The sequence below is a fragment of the Dermacentor albipictus genome, unplaced genomic scaffold (genome assembly GCF_038994185.2).
Source record: "Dermacentor albipictus isolate Rhodes 1998 colony unplaced genomic scaffold, USDA_Dalb.pri_finalv2 scaffold_23, whole genome shotgun sequence".
Lineage (NCBI taxonomy): Eukaryota > Metazoa > Arthropoda > Arachnida > Ixodida > Ixodidae > Dermacentor > Dermacentor albipictus.
Genome location: NW_027225577.1, coordinates 2933581 through 2948328, shown reverse-complemented (window position 1 = coordinate 2948328; position 14748 = coordinate 2933581). Strand labels below are relative to the sequence as shown.

At 41.9% G+C, this 14748-nt stretch overlaps 1 protein-coding gene across 1 annotated transcript in view; it reads right to left on the bottom strand.

Moving 5' to 3' along the window:
* Positions 1–14748, bottom strand: part of LOC135898946 (zinc finger protein 436-like) — a 118686-nt gene that overhangs the window by 46265 nt on the left and 57673 nt on the right. The window contains exon 3 of the mRNA XM_070529579.1: positions 7623–8096. Within this exon, the coding sequence (XP_070385680.1) occupies positions 7623–8096 (474 nt within the window). The remainder of the gene's footprint in view (positions 1–7622; positions 8097–14748) is intronic.

Genomic DNA, 14748 nt, shown 5'->3' with positions numbered 1-14748 from the left:
CCATTATAGACTACGATCAGGCAATCAGGAACTACCTGCAAGCTGGACATGCCGAGGAAGCGAACGAACTGGGTGAGTCCCCGCTGGGGCCCATTTACTACATGCCACACCGAGGTGTTGTCCGGCCTGGTAGCGAAACTACTAAGTTGAGAGTCGTATTCGATGCCTCCTCCAAAGCGGTGAGAAAGCTGTCACTGAACGACGTCCTCTTCGCAGGACCTAACCTAAATCCAAACCTAGCGGACATTCTGATTCGATTCCGAGTTCATAATGTGGCCATAATGTCCGATATAGAAAAGGCTTTCCTTCAAATCGAGCTTGCAGAGAGTGAACGCGATGCTGTCCGCTTTTTGTGGTATCAAAGTACACCAACGCAGAGTTGCCGAGCTGCACAAGAGCCCACTGCCCCGCTTCCCCCCTACAGAGTGACCCAGGCTGAGCCATTTGAGACGACGGGTATAGACTTTGCGGGGCCCATATTCTACAATGATAGCGGGTCCGAACACAAAGCTTATGTTGCTTTGTTTACTTGTGCGACAACACGAGCCGTTCACCTGGAGCTTGTTAGAGACCTCTCGGCGAAGTCATTTCTGATGGCGTTTAAGAGATTTGTGTCAAGGAGGGGAATCTGCAAGACGGTTCTGTTCGACAACGCATTGACATTTAAACGGGCATCTAAAGATCTGAACCAGATGTTCCACGCCATAAAGGGAAGCGAGGTCCAGTCCTTTTTTAGTGCACAAAATATCAGTTGGAAATTTATTGTTGAGAGAGCGGCGTGGTGGGGTGGCTTTTGGGAGCGAATGGTGAGAACCGTGAAGGCCACCCTTCGCAGAGTGCTCGGAAGGAGCTGCCTTGACCATGACAGCCTCTCCACGGTTCTAACCCAAGTCGAGGCTACCGTAAATTCTCGTCCGTTGACTTTCGTCTCTTCGGACGCGGGGGAGCTTATGCCCTTGACTCCAGCACATTTCCTAGTCGGTCGCAGGCTAACGAGCTTGCCTCCCTTCCGCCTCCCTTCCACGCCAGATGTGGAAAATGTGTCGTGTTTTGCAGACTTTTCCAGGAAGAGATGGCCGAATACGTGCTTGCAAGATCCTTCTCCCGAACCAAAGCGAACTGCGACGACCCGTACAAGCCTTGTACCTACTCGAGCTCAGTGAGGCGCCAGCCTGTACTAACAATGGTGGCCGGGAATGAGCCGGCGCTCATTGCGGGGGAGGATGTTGAAAGTCGCAAACGAGCAGCAAACATTGTTGCACCCGTGGTTGGGGGACCGACGACACAAGAGAAAGAGGGAGCCGGCGAACGGACGAGAGGCGCCCCACTGCAGCACGTGCCAGCCGGCGCAGCTACCAACAACCTGATCCGTTCCACCGCCTTTTCGGCGAACCGCCCACTCAGTGCGAGGCGCGGGCCCCCCCGACAAGGACGAAGGCCTCGGCGCGGCCAAAAGAGAACGTGAACTTTGTGTTTCTTCTCCCTTTCCCTTCTCCTTTCTTCAATATCTTTTGTAAATAAACCAGTCTCGAAACGGATCCCAACGAGTGAAGTTCCTTCCCTCGAGGCTCCTGCGTGCACGGCCGACGCCGTCCACCTTAGTTAACACGCAGCAGAAGTTAGCGGAGTCGTCCAAGAGCGACAGCAATTAGAGTTAGCCCAAAGGCGCGAGCATTCATTTACAGCCATTGCTGTTCGTCACAAGGGTCACAACATGTAGGATGGGCAGGGCAAATGGTGACAATGGTACAATTTTTACTGCTCTAATTTTGCCACATCTGCCAACAGCACTATCATATATACGTCATGCATCGTTGCCAGCGCTCAACATTAGGGGAGTGAGAATATCGAATATCACAGAATTGAATCGAATAGTGGACGTTTGAATAATTCGATTCGCAAATCGAATACCTAGTGTAGAGACTCGTGCAATACCACACATTGTGTGCACCATTGAGCCCCTCATGCTCGATGCCGCCTAAGTGAATGTTTTACTTCATTCTTGGCACAAAAGGAGTGCCGAGGGTGTCACGGACTGGCTACCCGGGCTGACGTGGCTGCAGACTCTCACTGTTATGGCTCTTTGACGTTGGCCTAATGTGGGGATGGCATTGACGATGCAGGGGAGCATGCATGTACTGCTAAGGTGGCTGTTGTAACAACGATAAATGGCAACTTTGTGCTTAGAGAGTGTTACCCCAATGAAATGTGAAGTAAAACTGCTAAATGAACATGAACACCTCCTGACCGGAGTCATCGGTCGCACAATCATGCTCCTTGGATACGCACGAGCAATAGTGGTAATGGCTGTTGGAAGAGTTTTGAACAAACTGATTGCAGTTTTAAAGTACTTCTTTAACTTTTCTCTTTTTTACAACAGCAGTGAATTGTCTATTCACATTATTGCGGTGCGAGTGGAAGCCACATGACCATGACCCATGGTGGTCCTGTAGCAGAGAACTACCTAAAAATTTAAAGAATAAATAAAGTGCAAGCCTGTGTCGTGAGCTTCTGATGCTAGAAATAGGTTTAGTGCATTCCGCATTTGATGGCTTACTCGAGTAAATGCCATAACTCGTCATGCTATATCGAGCTTGTTTTATGCAGAGGCGTTTATGCATGTGACCTTGATTCTCTGGCAGGAGGTGGGGATCCCTCAAGAAGGGTGTTGAAATGTATTTGCGCATGGAACGGTACGCAAAGGAATGGCTTGGCTTGGTTGTATTCTCATTCTAACAACGAAAGTGCCTACAAAAGGTCCCTGTTTGGCTCGGCTTCCAATTTTAATGTAAGCCTTGATAAAGTCATCTTCCCATAGTGGGCCGTCTGACTGCACTACTTGAATTCACACAGCTCTAGAGCAAGACGTTGATGACGTTTTCTACTTCTAAATAAAAAAAAAATGTTTGTTGCGACACATAACTTCATTAAATAGATTTTACATTAAGCAGATAATTTTGTTCTTACAGGTACAAAAAAAAAAGTTAGACTAAGCTTTGTTAGCACAATAATTATGCATCATGAATGGCAAAAAATCCTTTTTTTACCAGGAGGAGGAGACTTCGAAGGAACAAAAGGCTCAATCTAACAGCAAGTTTTGACAACTTATATAAAGCCAAAATGGATCAAACCTGAGATTAAAAATTTTTTAGTTGTGAGGTGACATGCACGGAAACTGAGGTTTCGACGAGGAATTAAGTAGAGAAAGTTTGGTATTTATTTTTTGAATTATTTACAAGAACTTTTGTCACATAAAGAATAAAAACAGTGAAAGAAGACTTTACCCTTGTAAATTGTTTCACGCAGGTCACTAAAATACTAAATGCACAGCCGTTGTCAAAAGAAGCAGAGTTGCTATGTTATTGACGGAAAGTGAATAAAAAATGTCTTGTTTGTCCCCTGCCGCACTGGCGTCACTCAAAGCATCAGAGAGGTACATGAACCCCAGTACTGACTCTTCAGAGCTTCACGGCTTTCCAGCATAGAGAGCTCTTCAATGACAAAGCATCATTGGTGCTCCTATTAGCTTCACTTCTTTCACCAAAGGTTGTACATAAGATACCTTACGAAACTTTGCACAGCATGACTCAATAGAGGTATACATGATACCACAATGTCTTTCTATATTCCACAGCAAGAATTGCTGGCTCTCCCATAATCGAGAGTAAATGTAAGCATGAAATGGCTACCGGCAAAGCAGATTGGTTGGAGATGATACTAGCCACAATCTTAAAAAATAGGTGTAGTACATGTTCGCAACGGCACACCCCACCACACCACACCACTCCACATCACACTTTGCACTGGTCCATATGGATGCAATTGTTTACTGTCACTCGGTTCATATGATGCAATTGTTTCCTGTCATGTGGTCCATAAGGATGCAACTGTTTCCCGTCACAGCAAGTGACAGCAAACAGCCTCGTTCTAACCGTTTTTCTTCTTCCAACAGTGCAACGCACTCAACGCTTGTCGCTACTTTTTCTTCTTGTCACGTCGAAGTAGTTGGCTGAAAATGTGCAGCCTTAGGTAGGTGGCCGCGGTGCGTGATGATGAACGGCTGCATAATCCTGGCATTGTCAGCACAGTCGAGCAGTCTTCTGCTCTGGTGTACAACTCGCTAAGCGATTGGTTTCCAAAAAAACGCTTACTAACTTTTCTTGCATTGTGCTGCATTGCTGCAAGCATTTGTGACAGCAACCTCATTGATATGAAGAATGATGGAGAAGCAAATGCAGCCATGATGCGACGCAGGCCTGAGAGCTTACTGAGCCAAAATGAACCTGTTTTGAACTGAACCTCATTGCAAGTCGCGCCTCGGCCAAACAACTATCCATGACGCGCCGAACACTGCTGGCTTGGTCACACAGCATGGCGCCATCTTTCAAGACAGCACCAAACCAGCGCTGCAAAACTCACGGACCGCTGATGCTGAAAAGAGCACAGGCAACTTTGTCTCAGCACCAAAAGATCACAATCAAGAGTATGGTGCCACGTATCTGCCTTTTTAACGTCGATATTAGAAATGACAAATTAAACTTCAGCGTAATAGAAGTTACAGCTTGAGTGATATTGTGAACAAACATTAGGAAGAAATTGGAAGCAATATTTTTTTTTTGTAACTTGTTTGGGCAGTAACTAGCGTATACAATGTGGTCCTGCACAAGACTGCATTTTCTTAAGTTTTGAGTGGTTACCCGGATGATCATGTTTTGTTCTTGCAACGATGCCCGGGTGTTCTCGTTTCATTCTCGCTCCGTCCTCATCTTCAGTGCCTGGATAACAGCTCTGGCTTTTGGCTCAAGGTCTCTTGAAGGTCGCCAACAATGGGAGCTAAAAGCATTTCATACTTAATAAAACAAAATCACAAGATAGCATGACAGTATATCTAAATGGGTTAATGTATCCTCAAGCTGAAGAACAGTGTATTTTAAAGAAGCACCTGCAGTAAAGCCATAGAGTTTATTACAGTAATTACTAGAGGAAATGCTGACGTTAGTGTTCATGGGAGCTGCAATAGGGGTGGTTCAGCCAGCATGGGAATTATGGGAAGTACATGGATTTGCCCAAACTTCGTCTTTCCGGCTTCAAACGACTCTGCAACTTTGTAAATTTGTCATATTCAACAAGGTACTCCGTAACGAATAATTAAACAAACATTATTAAAATTGTCAGATGGCAGGATTTGAGCACAGAGCCTCTAGCAGACAAGCCCGATATTGAAACCATTACACCATGAACCAATGCCTTGACAAGTGACACATAATGCCCTTATGGATTTATTGTGGGCAAGCCAGTGCCTTGAGACGCTTGGCGCGTTTTGATTTGTCCACCTCGACAAGCTGGACCATTGCAATTAGTAGTGCTTGTGCGTGTTTGCAGCGTCTTCTAAACTTTGAAAATTATAGATCACTTTGAAATTTAGGACAAAGAAGACAGATAAAACATAATAAATAAAGCCACAAGAACGTCTGAATCTGCAAGCACGAAGATTAGACAAATCCATGTACTTCCCATCATTTCCATGATGGCTGAACGACCGTGCACAAGAGTTTCCTTTAGTAATTACGGTATGAAACTTTATGGCGAAGGTGATACAGTAAAGAAGTTCACCTTAGCCCAAAAGCAGGGCGGCAAATAGGTGCCTACAAAAGGCCTTTCGAGTTTCAAGAAATTACAATAGTATCGATAAATATTGGATGGAAGCAATTCTATGGGTGATATTCGAAACAGAAGTGTGCAATAAGCATTGCAATAAACAAAGTGCCATGTGGTACATATGCAGAGAACCACAATTTCAGTCGATGTTTTCATATCAGTTCATCTTCACTAGGTTAAATCCTATGGCATGGTGAAACAGACCAATAAAAAACACAAATATAGCCAAGCTGAAGCGACGAACGAGCGCTTTTACTGAGAAGTTTCATAAATCATGAACTGATGTAAACATGAGACAGGATTAGTGGTTTCCTTCTCACTTTCAAATTATTGTGTGCAGCAAAGAAAGAGTGAATGCAGAATAAAGTGCTGCGACAAGACGATTAAACAGGTTCTTCTACTTGCCGCTATACTTCTTAAGTTCTTGACAACACGGAAACACCGTTTGGCTCCAGAACAGGGCACACACATAGTACTAGTTGAACCTCAGTCCACAGGCCTTTCCTATAACTGAGGGCATTAACAGAAAAGCAGTATGCAGTTAGCTTTTCTGGTGCGTATGTAAACATCTTGAAGGACCTCTCATGAGGCCTCATCAGAAATTTTGGCTATACACAAGTGCCACCTAGGGAGCATCTTACTGCAAAAGTTTTTCATATTGGTTCATTATTATTTAAAGCAGATAGGAGGAATTAAATTGTCGTATTACCATGCTGCCAGGAGGAGAGCGTCACTGCCAACATAAACATCCCCTTTACCTCGACTAGCACCCTGAAGTGACGTTCCTTCCCTGGTTTCTTTGATACCCAAGCAGAGAAACTGTGTCATGTATACATCAGAAACCCCGCCTTCTTTTCTTCCCCTCCTTCTTATTCTTCTTAATTTTTCACACAATGACACACTTCCAGCGGTGGTGCAATGCATTCTGCATTAGATGCTTTACTGAAGTCATATGTCATAATTGGGGATGCTGCGGAGGGTGTGTTGTACATAGAGGCATGTGACCTTCATTTTCTGGCAAGAAGCGGGGCTCCCTCGAGAGGAAAGGTGCATGGATTTTCATATCAAACTTTAGCTGTTTTCACACCGTGGAATGATTCCATATTTTGTTTACATAATTTTCATCGCATGACCTATGCACCTTGCTTTGTCTGTTGGTAATGCCCAAACCTGTTGAGGGGCAGTTTAACTCACAAGAATGTTCAATTAGGCAGCAGTATACTTGGAGAGCACCAACAAGTCCCAATGAGTAAGCTAACATTCAGAATTTATTATGACTATTTTACTGTACACACATGTTTTGAAGGCATTGATGTTGGCTGCTCACTTCAAGCTTTCTTGTGCCTTCACATGAAGGAATACCACATGAACGTGGTTAATGCGATGTATAGCAATGTTGCTACAACAAATGTCTTTGTAATTTGTTAGGTTATGCTGAAACATCCTGCGTAGTAACTTGGCAGTTCAACATATAAGACAACATATAAGAATGTATAGCAACACATGAGAAATACGGCACCAGAATGCCATAATGCGCAGATATATAGTTTTATAATTCAGGCTCTACACTCTAAAGACAGTTGCACTGTTTGGGGTGTATATTTGCCAGACAACAACAATCGTCATCTGTCTTGCTTGCATTTCCTTTCTTGAAAACACTGCGCTTGCTACTTTCCTGTCAAGAATGCTCTGTCATGCTGATAATGTGCATGTCGTTCGTGACTTGGAGGTACCGGGCTTGCAGCCCTAAATAAAGGAAATGTGGGCAACACAGATGACGATTATTGTTGTGTGGCACATATACACCCCAAACGGTGTAACTGTTTTTAGAATGTAGCTAACATGCTGTGCACACTTACAAGGCTGGCAGCCTACTCACTGGTGTTATCGTGGAGTGTTTTAATCTGTTCAAGTCAAAGGCAGAAAGAACTTGAAACAGTCGGTGAAGCGTTATGGTCGCTTGCCCGTGTGAGTGCGCCGCGTGTGCTTCTTGAGCGCACTGCTATTCACAAAAGTCTTAGAGCATGAAGGGCACTGATATGGCTGCTCGCCTGTGTGGATGCGCAGGTGGTCATTGAGGGCGTCTTTTCGCGAGAAGCTCCGAAGGCATGAAGGGCAGTGATGTGGCCTCTCACCTGTGTGGATGCGCAGGTGGTAATTGAGGGTGTCTTTTCGCGAGAAGCTCCGAAGGCATGAAGGGCAGTGATATGGCCTCTCGCCTGTATGGGTGCGTAGGTGTGTCTTCAGATTGGCATTCAGTGTGAAGCTCTGAGGGCACAAATGGCATTTAAAGGGATGCTCCCCTGTGTGGACCCTGTTATGTTTTTTCAGATCAAACAGTCTTTTAGTTTCATAGTCACAGAAATCACAGTGGTGGAAGCGTCCTTGCTGCGACTTGTCATCCTCGGCAGTTGTTGGAGAGGAAGAATGACTTGATCCTGCACAATGAAAAGAAAACCACTCACAAAATGCCGAAATCCAAACGCACGGATGCTAGTGCTAATCATGAGCTTTTGTTTGTCCAATAGGTCTTGACGATGATCCCAAGAAAGATCAAACAAGCACAGCTTGTTGACTTTCCTCATTTGCTCAATATTTATGTGATGACGTAATGACCACATTTGTGAAATCTAAACATACTTTCAGAGAAAAAAAAAGGTTTTGTATTGCAATATTGATTAAAGTGGGAGAGGTGGACTGTGGCACTAGCATGTGCTGCCACTTCTTCAGCCAAATACAACAACAATGTTTTCATGCTAAGCTGTCATGGTGCAGCAAAAGCTTTTGTGATATGCTTAATAACATTAGCATAAAAGCAATATGCATACCACAGTGCGGAAAAAATACTAAAGTCACTTTCAGCTATTTAGGATACATTCTTTCCAACTTCACAAATTTCAAGCTTGATACACACACAACCGTACACAATATTAGTATGTGTTACCCACTGTTGTAATGTGAACTTTCTCATTTAATTTTGTGCCCTAAGACACAGCCAATGCTTATATAATGAAAGCTATATAAGTGAATGTGCCACTATCAAAATAATACAAGTGCTTAGCATCTGGTGTTCCCACTGGAATGCCAAAATAATCACTTTCTTGGACAAGCACTACCACCTCAATCACAACGTTGATAGCAACGCAAACTTATAAATGTGAGGTCTCCCTTTTACACTGACCATACAAAAGAAATCCCCCTTTTTTCTATGGGATGAACCACTATCCTGTTCCTGAGGCAACAAAAAGCACACTTGCACAATTAGGTCATGAATGGAGACTGGATGCTCTTGGTCAAGCATGCTTCATTCTTACAAGCATTTTGTGGTTTCAGCCTGATTCATCATCTGGGCTATTTACAGCAAACAGTCAGTGAAATAACTTTTTCTGCACAACACATGTGCTCCAGATGTAATTAATACTTGGTCTAAACTAATATTTTGCAAATGGGTTTTAAAGTAGATGCAGGAATCTGTGCTTCACATCTAGAACACAGCAATGATGAATAATCAGTACAGTAAAACCTGCTTATAACAATACCAGTTTTATCAATATATCAACTATAACATTGAGCAGTCGTGGTACCCCCTGCTTTTGTATGTGTCCTATGGTGAATAAACTGCTCACTACAATGCCCCCATGCCACATTATCGGTCATAACAATTAAGTCTGCCTACTAGGTGTGTACACTGAAAGAAAAAAAAATGCCATATCCTTAAACAAAGAAGATGCAAGCCGCCAGATTTGCTGGAATGCCCCACAGCTTCACCACACCCACCTCTGTGCTGCACACCCCGCATGGCACGCCTTCATTGCATTGCTCTCCTGTCTCCTTTCCAGCCCTCCAATGTCGACTTGTGCATTGGAAAGGCGGAGGAGAAACAGGTGAGAGATGCTCGAGGCTGGCAACTTGATGCAGGCGTGCCATGCGGGTAGTGCGGCACAAAGGCAGGTGTGGAGCATGCAAACACAGCAGCTCGCTTTTCTCTTCTTTGTTCTTTTCGTGGATTTCACATTCATTTTCTTTTTGATGGAGACACCCAGTAACCAGATTTTATTGTTATAGCCCATAATGCAGCATGGGAACATTCTAGTAAGTGGCTTGTTATACCATAGAACACACCAAAGTTCACAGTGCCAACACTTCTCATTGTTACATCTTAGTATTGTTAAAACCTGTAATGCTATAAGTGGGTTCGACTGTACTTCTTCCTAACAAAAGTCGATGTTTGTCCCTTCTGCTTTTTTTTTTTGTGCAACCGGGTTATAACAATTATCAGTTATAACAATGCCATTTTCTTGGCGCTTGAATATTGTTATAAATGTTATAAATGGGTTCGACTGCATGCATGCATGGTGTCGCCAGATGCTGCTACAGCATTGTTCATTCACTTCCATCATTTGAGTCCTTTTAATGCTAAGCAGGAAGGGGAAAAAAAAAACGCTACATATGTTAATAATGAACAGTGAAGAATAATATGACGCACATGTCACAAAAAGGTAAGCCAAGTATGTTGTCTCGCTGTGCAAGAGCTAGCATAACTCAGAACATGCAATGCCCACCATAAATGCAATCCTAGGCCAGATCCAGCCTTAAGAATAAAACAATGTGCCATAGTACACCATTGTTGTTACCAGACAAAGGAATACAACACAATAGCCATTGAAAAGCATAAAATAAATTGTATGAGGCATCGTCTACTACTCCATGCAATATTGAAATGGGCCACTGAGATTATAGCGCTCATGTGCTCATATGTTTAATTTTATTTAAGATGGCACATTACTGGCACTGCGTAACCACAGTGAGCAAGGCACAGCTAATATTTGGAGTTTGTAAATGTATAGACACATGAAGAGAAGTGATTTTAGTGTTCAGAAACACTCCTATCAAAGACTGGCACATACTCTTGCCTCTTGTACAATAGCAATGTGTACAGTGTATATGTCACCGCATAGCTCAGTCAAAATACAACCGCATGCAGATATAAGTGGAGAAATGTTCCACGCTGGTGACAGCATGAGTGTAATTGAACCAATGAAGAAATGAAATAAGAACATGAATTGTAACACTCCACAAAAAGTCTGCTGATGAATATCTAATAACAAGTGCATTCAATGGCAAAAATAAATGTACTTCCAAGTGCCATTACTTAACCTCTCATGGAACATCCAACACAACAAAATGTAAAAAAATAAAAATAAAATAAAAATAAAACAAACAGAAATGATATGAAAATATGATTACATGCTGTTAGTGAGAATTAACATATCAAGAAGAATTAACAATGCACGTTCAGTAAACACGGTAATTTCATAATAGGAAAAAATACAGAACGCCAACCAAAATGGGGTTGCCAAAAAATTTTTAACGCTTTGGCTTCCACACGGAAGCCTTCTTCAGGAAGCCCTGTTCCACAAGGAAGCCTATTATGCGATTACTTCCCGACCAGACGAGATTCCATCAAATTTTTATTTCAGATGGTAATTTATTTAGCTGTCTGAAACACAGTGTGAATGTAATTCTTAGTCAAGGGGCAAAATGCAAAAATGCTTGTGTCCCGTCCATTGGGGGCACGTTAAAGATCCCCTGTGGTCAAAATTATTCCGGAGTACCCCACTATGGTGCACCTCATAATCAAATTGTGGTTTTTGCATGCAAAACCGCAGAACTCATTCGAATTCTTAGTCAAAGTTAAATACTCAACTGCTGCAAAACACCTATGTGTAAGAAAACAATTAAATTCCTCAAACAGAATATATAGTAAAGAAAAACCAAGATGCAACGAAAACATGAGCCTACAAGAAAAAGATCATAACTGCACCATGGATATCATGGTGCATCATGGTGATATCAAAGATATCATGCACCATGGAACATACTGAGGGCCAGAAATTCAATGATTGTTTCATATCAGTCCAGCTTCACTAGTTCATATTCTATGGGATGGTGTAATCTTAGCCAGATTATCTTGAATTTTAAGATAGACTCTTGCAAGAAGCTCAGAAAGCATGAAGGGCCCTGAAATGTGTTCTCGCTTGTGTTGATGTGGCCTGCTGTGGTTTCTTAGTGGCTATGGTGTTGTGTTGCTAAGCACGAGGTCATGGGATCAAATCAGGGCCACCTCGGCTGCATTTTGATGGGGGAGAAATGCAAGAATGCACATGCACTTAGATTTAGGTGCACGTTAAAGAACTCCAGATGGCTAAAATTAATCCGAGTCCTCTGCTATGATGTGCCTCATAATTAGATCATGGTTTTGCCTCGTAACCCCCCCCCCCCACCTTCCTTAGCTTTTTCTTTTTTTTTTAATGTGTAGCTGTTCTTTGAGCTTAGACCTTCGTGAGAAGCTCTGAGGGTACAAATGACACTTAAATGGATTCTCGCCTGTCGGGACTCTTTTGTGTGCTTTCAGACATAACAATTTTTCAGTTTCGTAGTCAAAGAAGTCACGGTGGTGGAGGTGTCCTTCCTGTGACTACTCATCCTCGGCAGTTGTTGGAGAGGAATAATGACTTGGTCCTGCACAATGAAACAATAAAAACCAAACTACAATGACAAAATGCAAAAGAAATAAGGGAACATAAATAATAATGCCAATGATTATTTCTTTATTTTTTTTTCAAGTGGTCTTGAGGAAGATTTCAGGTAAGATAATAAATAAAAGCATGGCTGGCCTACTTTTATCATTTGGTCAATAATCTGATTTATTTGTTTATTTATTTATTTACTTATTTATCTACTTATTTATTTATTCATTTATTTCAGAAGTACTGCTAGCCCCGATGGGGCCATAAGCAGGAGATTGATTAATGGGTTTTTATGGTGCAAGGTCCACCTCTGGCCAAAGAGCGCCAAACACATTACAGTGAGAAAACAAAAATAATGTAAAACAATACACTTAATATAAAGTAAGGCATGAAAGAGTGCATCAAGTGGACAGAAAACAGTGGATCCTATACATCTGAAACAATGGAAAAACACACAATTAAAAAAAGTAATAATAAAAATAACTGTGTGTACATTTGAGCAATAACAGTGAACTGCAAGAAAAATGTCTATCAGTATTGGCTGAAAATAGTGGCCAATGCCTGAAACGAGATAATAGTACAAAAAAAGAAAATGAGCACTGTTAAGATTGCCCCCTAAGTGTGGATATGAATGACTGCACGTCTATACACGCAATTGTTTTTGCGGGCAGACAATTCCATTCTGTAACAGTGCCCGGGAAGAATGAGTTTTTGAATGCATTCTTTTTACTAGCGTATTCCCTCAGTTCCTTTGAATGCTGGGAGCATGTGGAGCGCTGTGTGATTGATGAAAAGTGCCTTTGTCAATGCCTAGCTTCCCATGGTAAATAAAAAACATGTATTTGACTCTGTCATTACGTCGTCGTGTTTGTAATAACTCGATATTTGCCTGTTTTAAATAAGTGCTCAGTAAAGTGTGACAGCTACGCAAATTGTACACGAACATAATTGCCTTTCTTTGGATGCTTTCAAGTTTTCTAACGTTACTTCGACTATGGGAATCTCAAACCACTGAAGTAATTCGAGGATGTGGTAAATAAATGTTTTGTATAAAGGTAACCCTATTTCTGGTGTGGACCTTCTCAGAGACCTTCTTAAGAAGCCCAATTGCAGTAAGGCCTTCTTTTCAACGTAGGAGACATGTTTGTTCTATTTAAAATCTGAGCTGAATATGGCACCCAAATACTTAAAAGACATTATAAAAGAGAGTTTATGGTCATGCGTAGACAGATTGAAGGGGAAGCCATTTCCGCATTATAGTCAAAGCCCATTGATTTTTCATAATTTACTTTCATTCGCATTGTTGTGCACCAGGGACATATTTTTAATAATGCCAAATTTAAGAGGCCCTTGTTACAGTGACTATAAAATTTGCGATATACCTGCAAGATGCAGTTGTCTGTAAATGACCTGTGTTTCCTGGAATGCTTAGTGCAATGTCCTTAATGAAAATTACGAAAAAAAGTGGCGCTGTCACTGATCCCTGTGAGATGCCTGACTTCACTTACTGTGAATCAGAGCTAGTACCATCAACAGTAACCTTTGTTTTAGAAAGGAAATGTAAGCTTTAATCTACCTGAGTAAAGTGTTTTTTAGTGTAGGATTATGTTTAATTAAATGTTTTGAATAGGACACGTGGTCAAAACTTTTTTCAAAGTCTAAAAAGATCATGTCAGTTTGGCCTTGCTTGTGTAATATGGCTGCAATGTCAGCAGTTGTGTTGCAAATGGCCCTTTTCAGAACCCATGTTGCGGGGCGTCTATGAGTGCTCAATGATAAAGTTTGTAAAACTGACACATGCTTTCACAAAGACAAAAATTTTGATTTGAGAAAAATCCAAAAGTGAGAGAATGTTGACTGTAGCATTTGTATATGTTGCAAACAAATAATGTTTTTATGAAGTCTTCAATATTTTGAAGAAACATATAACATAGTGAAAAAAAGTTATATTGCTGTCAGTTCAATAGGATTTTTTTCATTGTAATATTTGGCACAGCAAACGTTTGTATCTCGTTATAAAAAGTGTTACCCACTCTGACCCTGTTGACAGTTTCATTAAGTTTCATGCCCTTCAGCGAAGCCTATCCAGCAGTGATGAAAATACACAAGTGCAGCTTACATTATCTAAATAGTATCGGCACAAAATATGTGGTGTTCCCAGTACAATATCAATACAAGCACTCTGGAGCACAAGCTCAAGCCCCTTAATCACAAAGTCGTTGGTACCATAGACATACAAACATGAGCTCTCCCTTCTGCGTGGACCATACAAGAATGAATCCTTTTCTCCTACAACATGCGAGGTGACAGGAAGCATGCTTGTACTATTATGCAGTTTTGAAGTGAGGCTGCCTAATTTTGATCGAGCATGCTACATTAATACATATTTTGTGCCGTTATGATGCTTATTTATGGTCACAGGTATTTACTGCATAACAGTCCGTGAAGCAAAACTTTAGTGGGCTTTATTTGCACCCTGATGTACTACAGTAGATGGTACACATTTGAGCATCAAATCTAGAAAACACAGCAATGTTGAATGGTCAGTGTGTCTATGCAC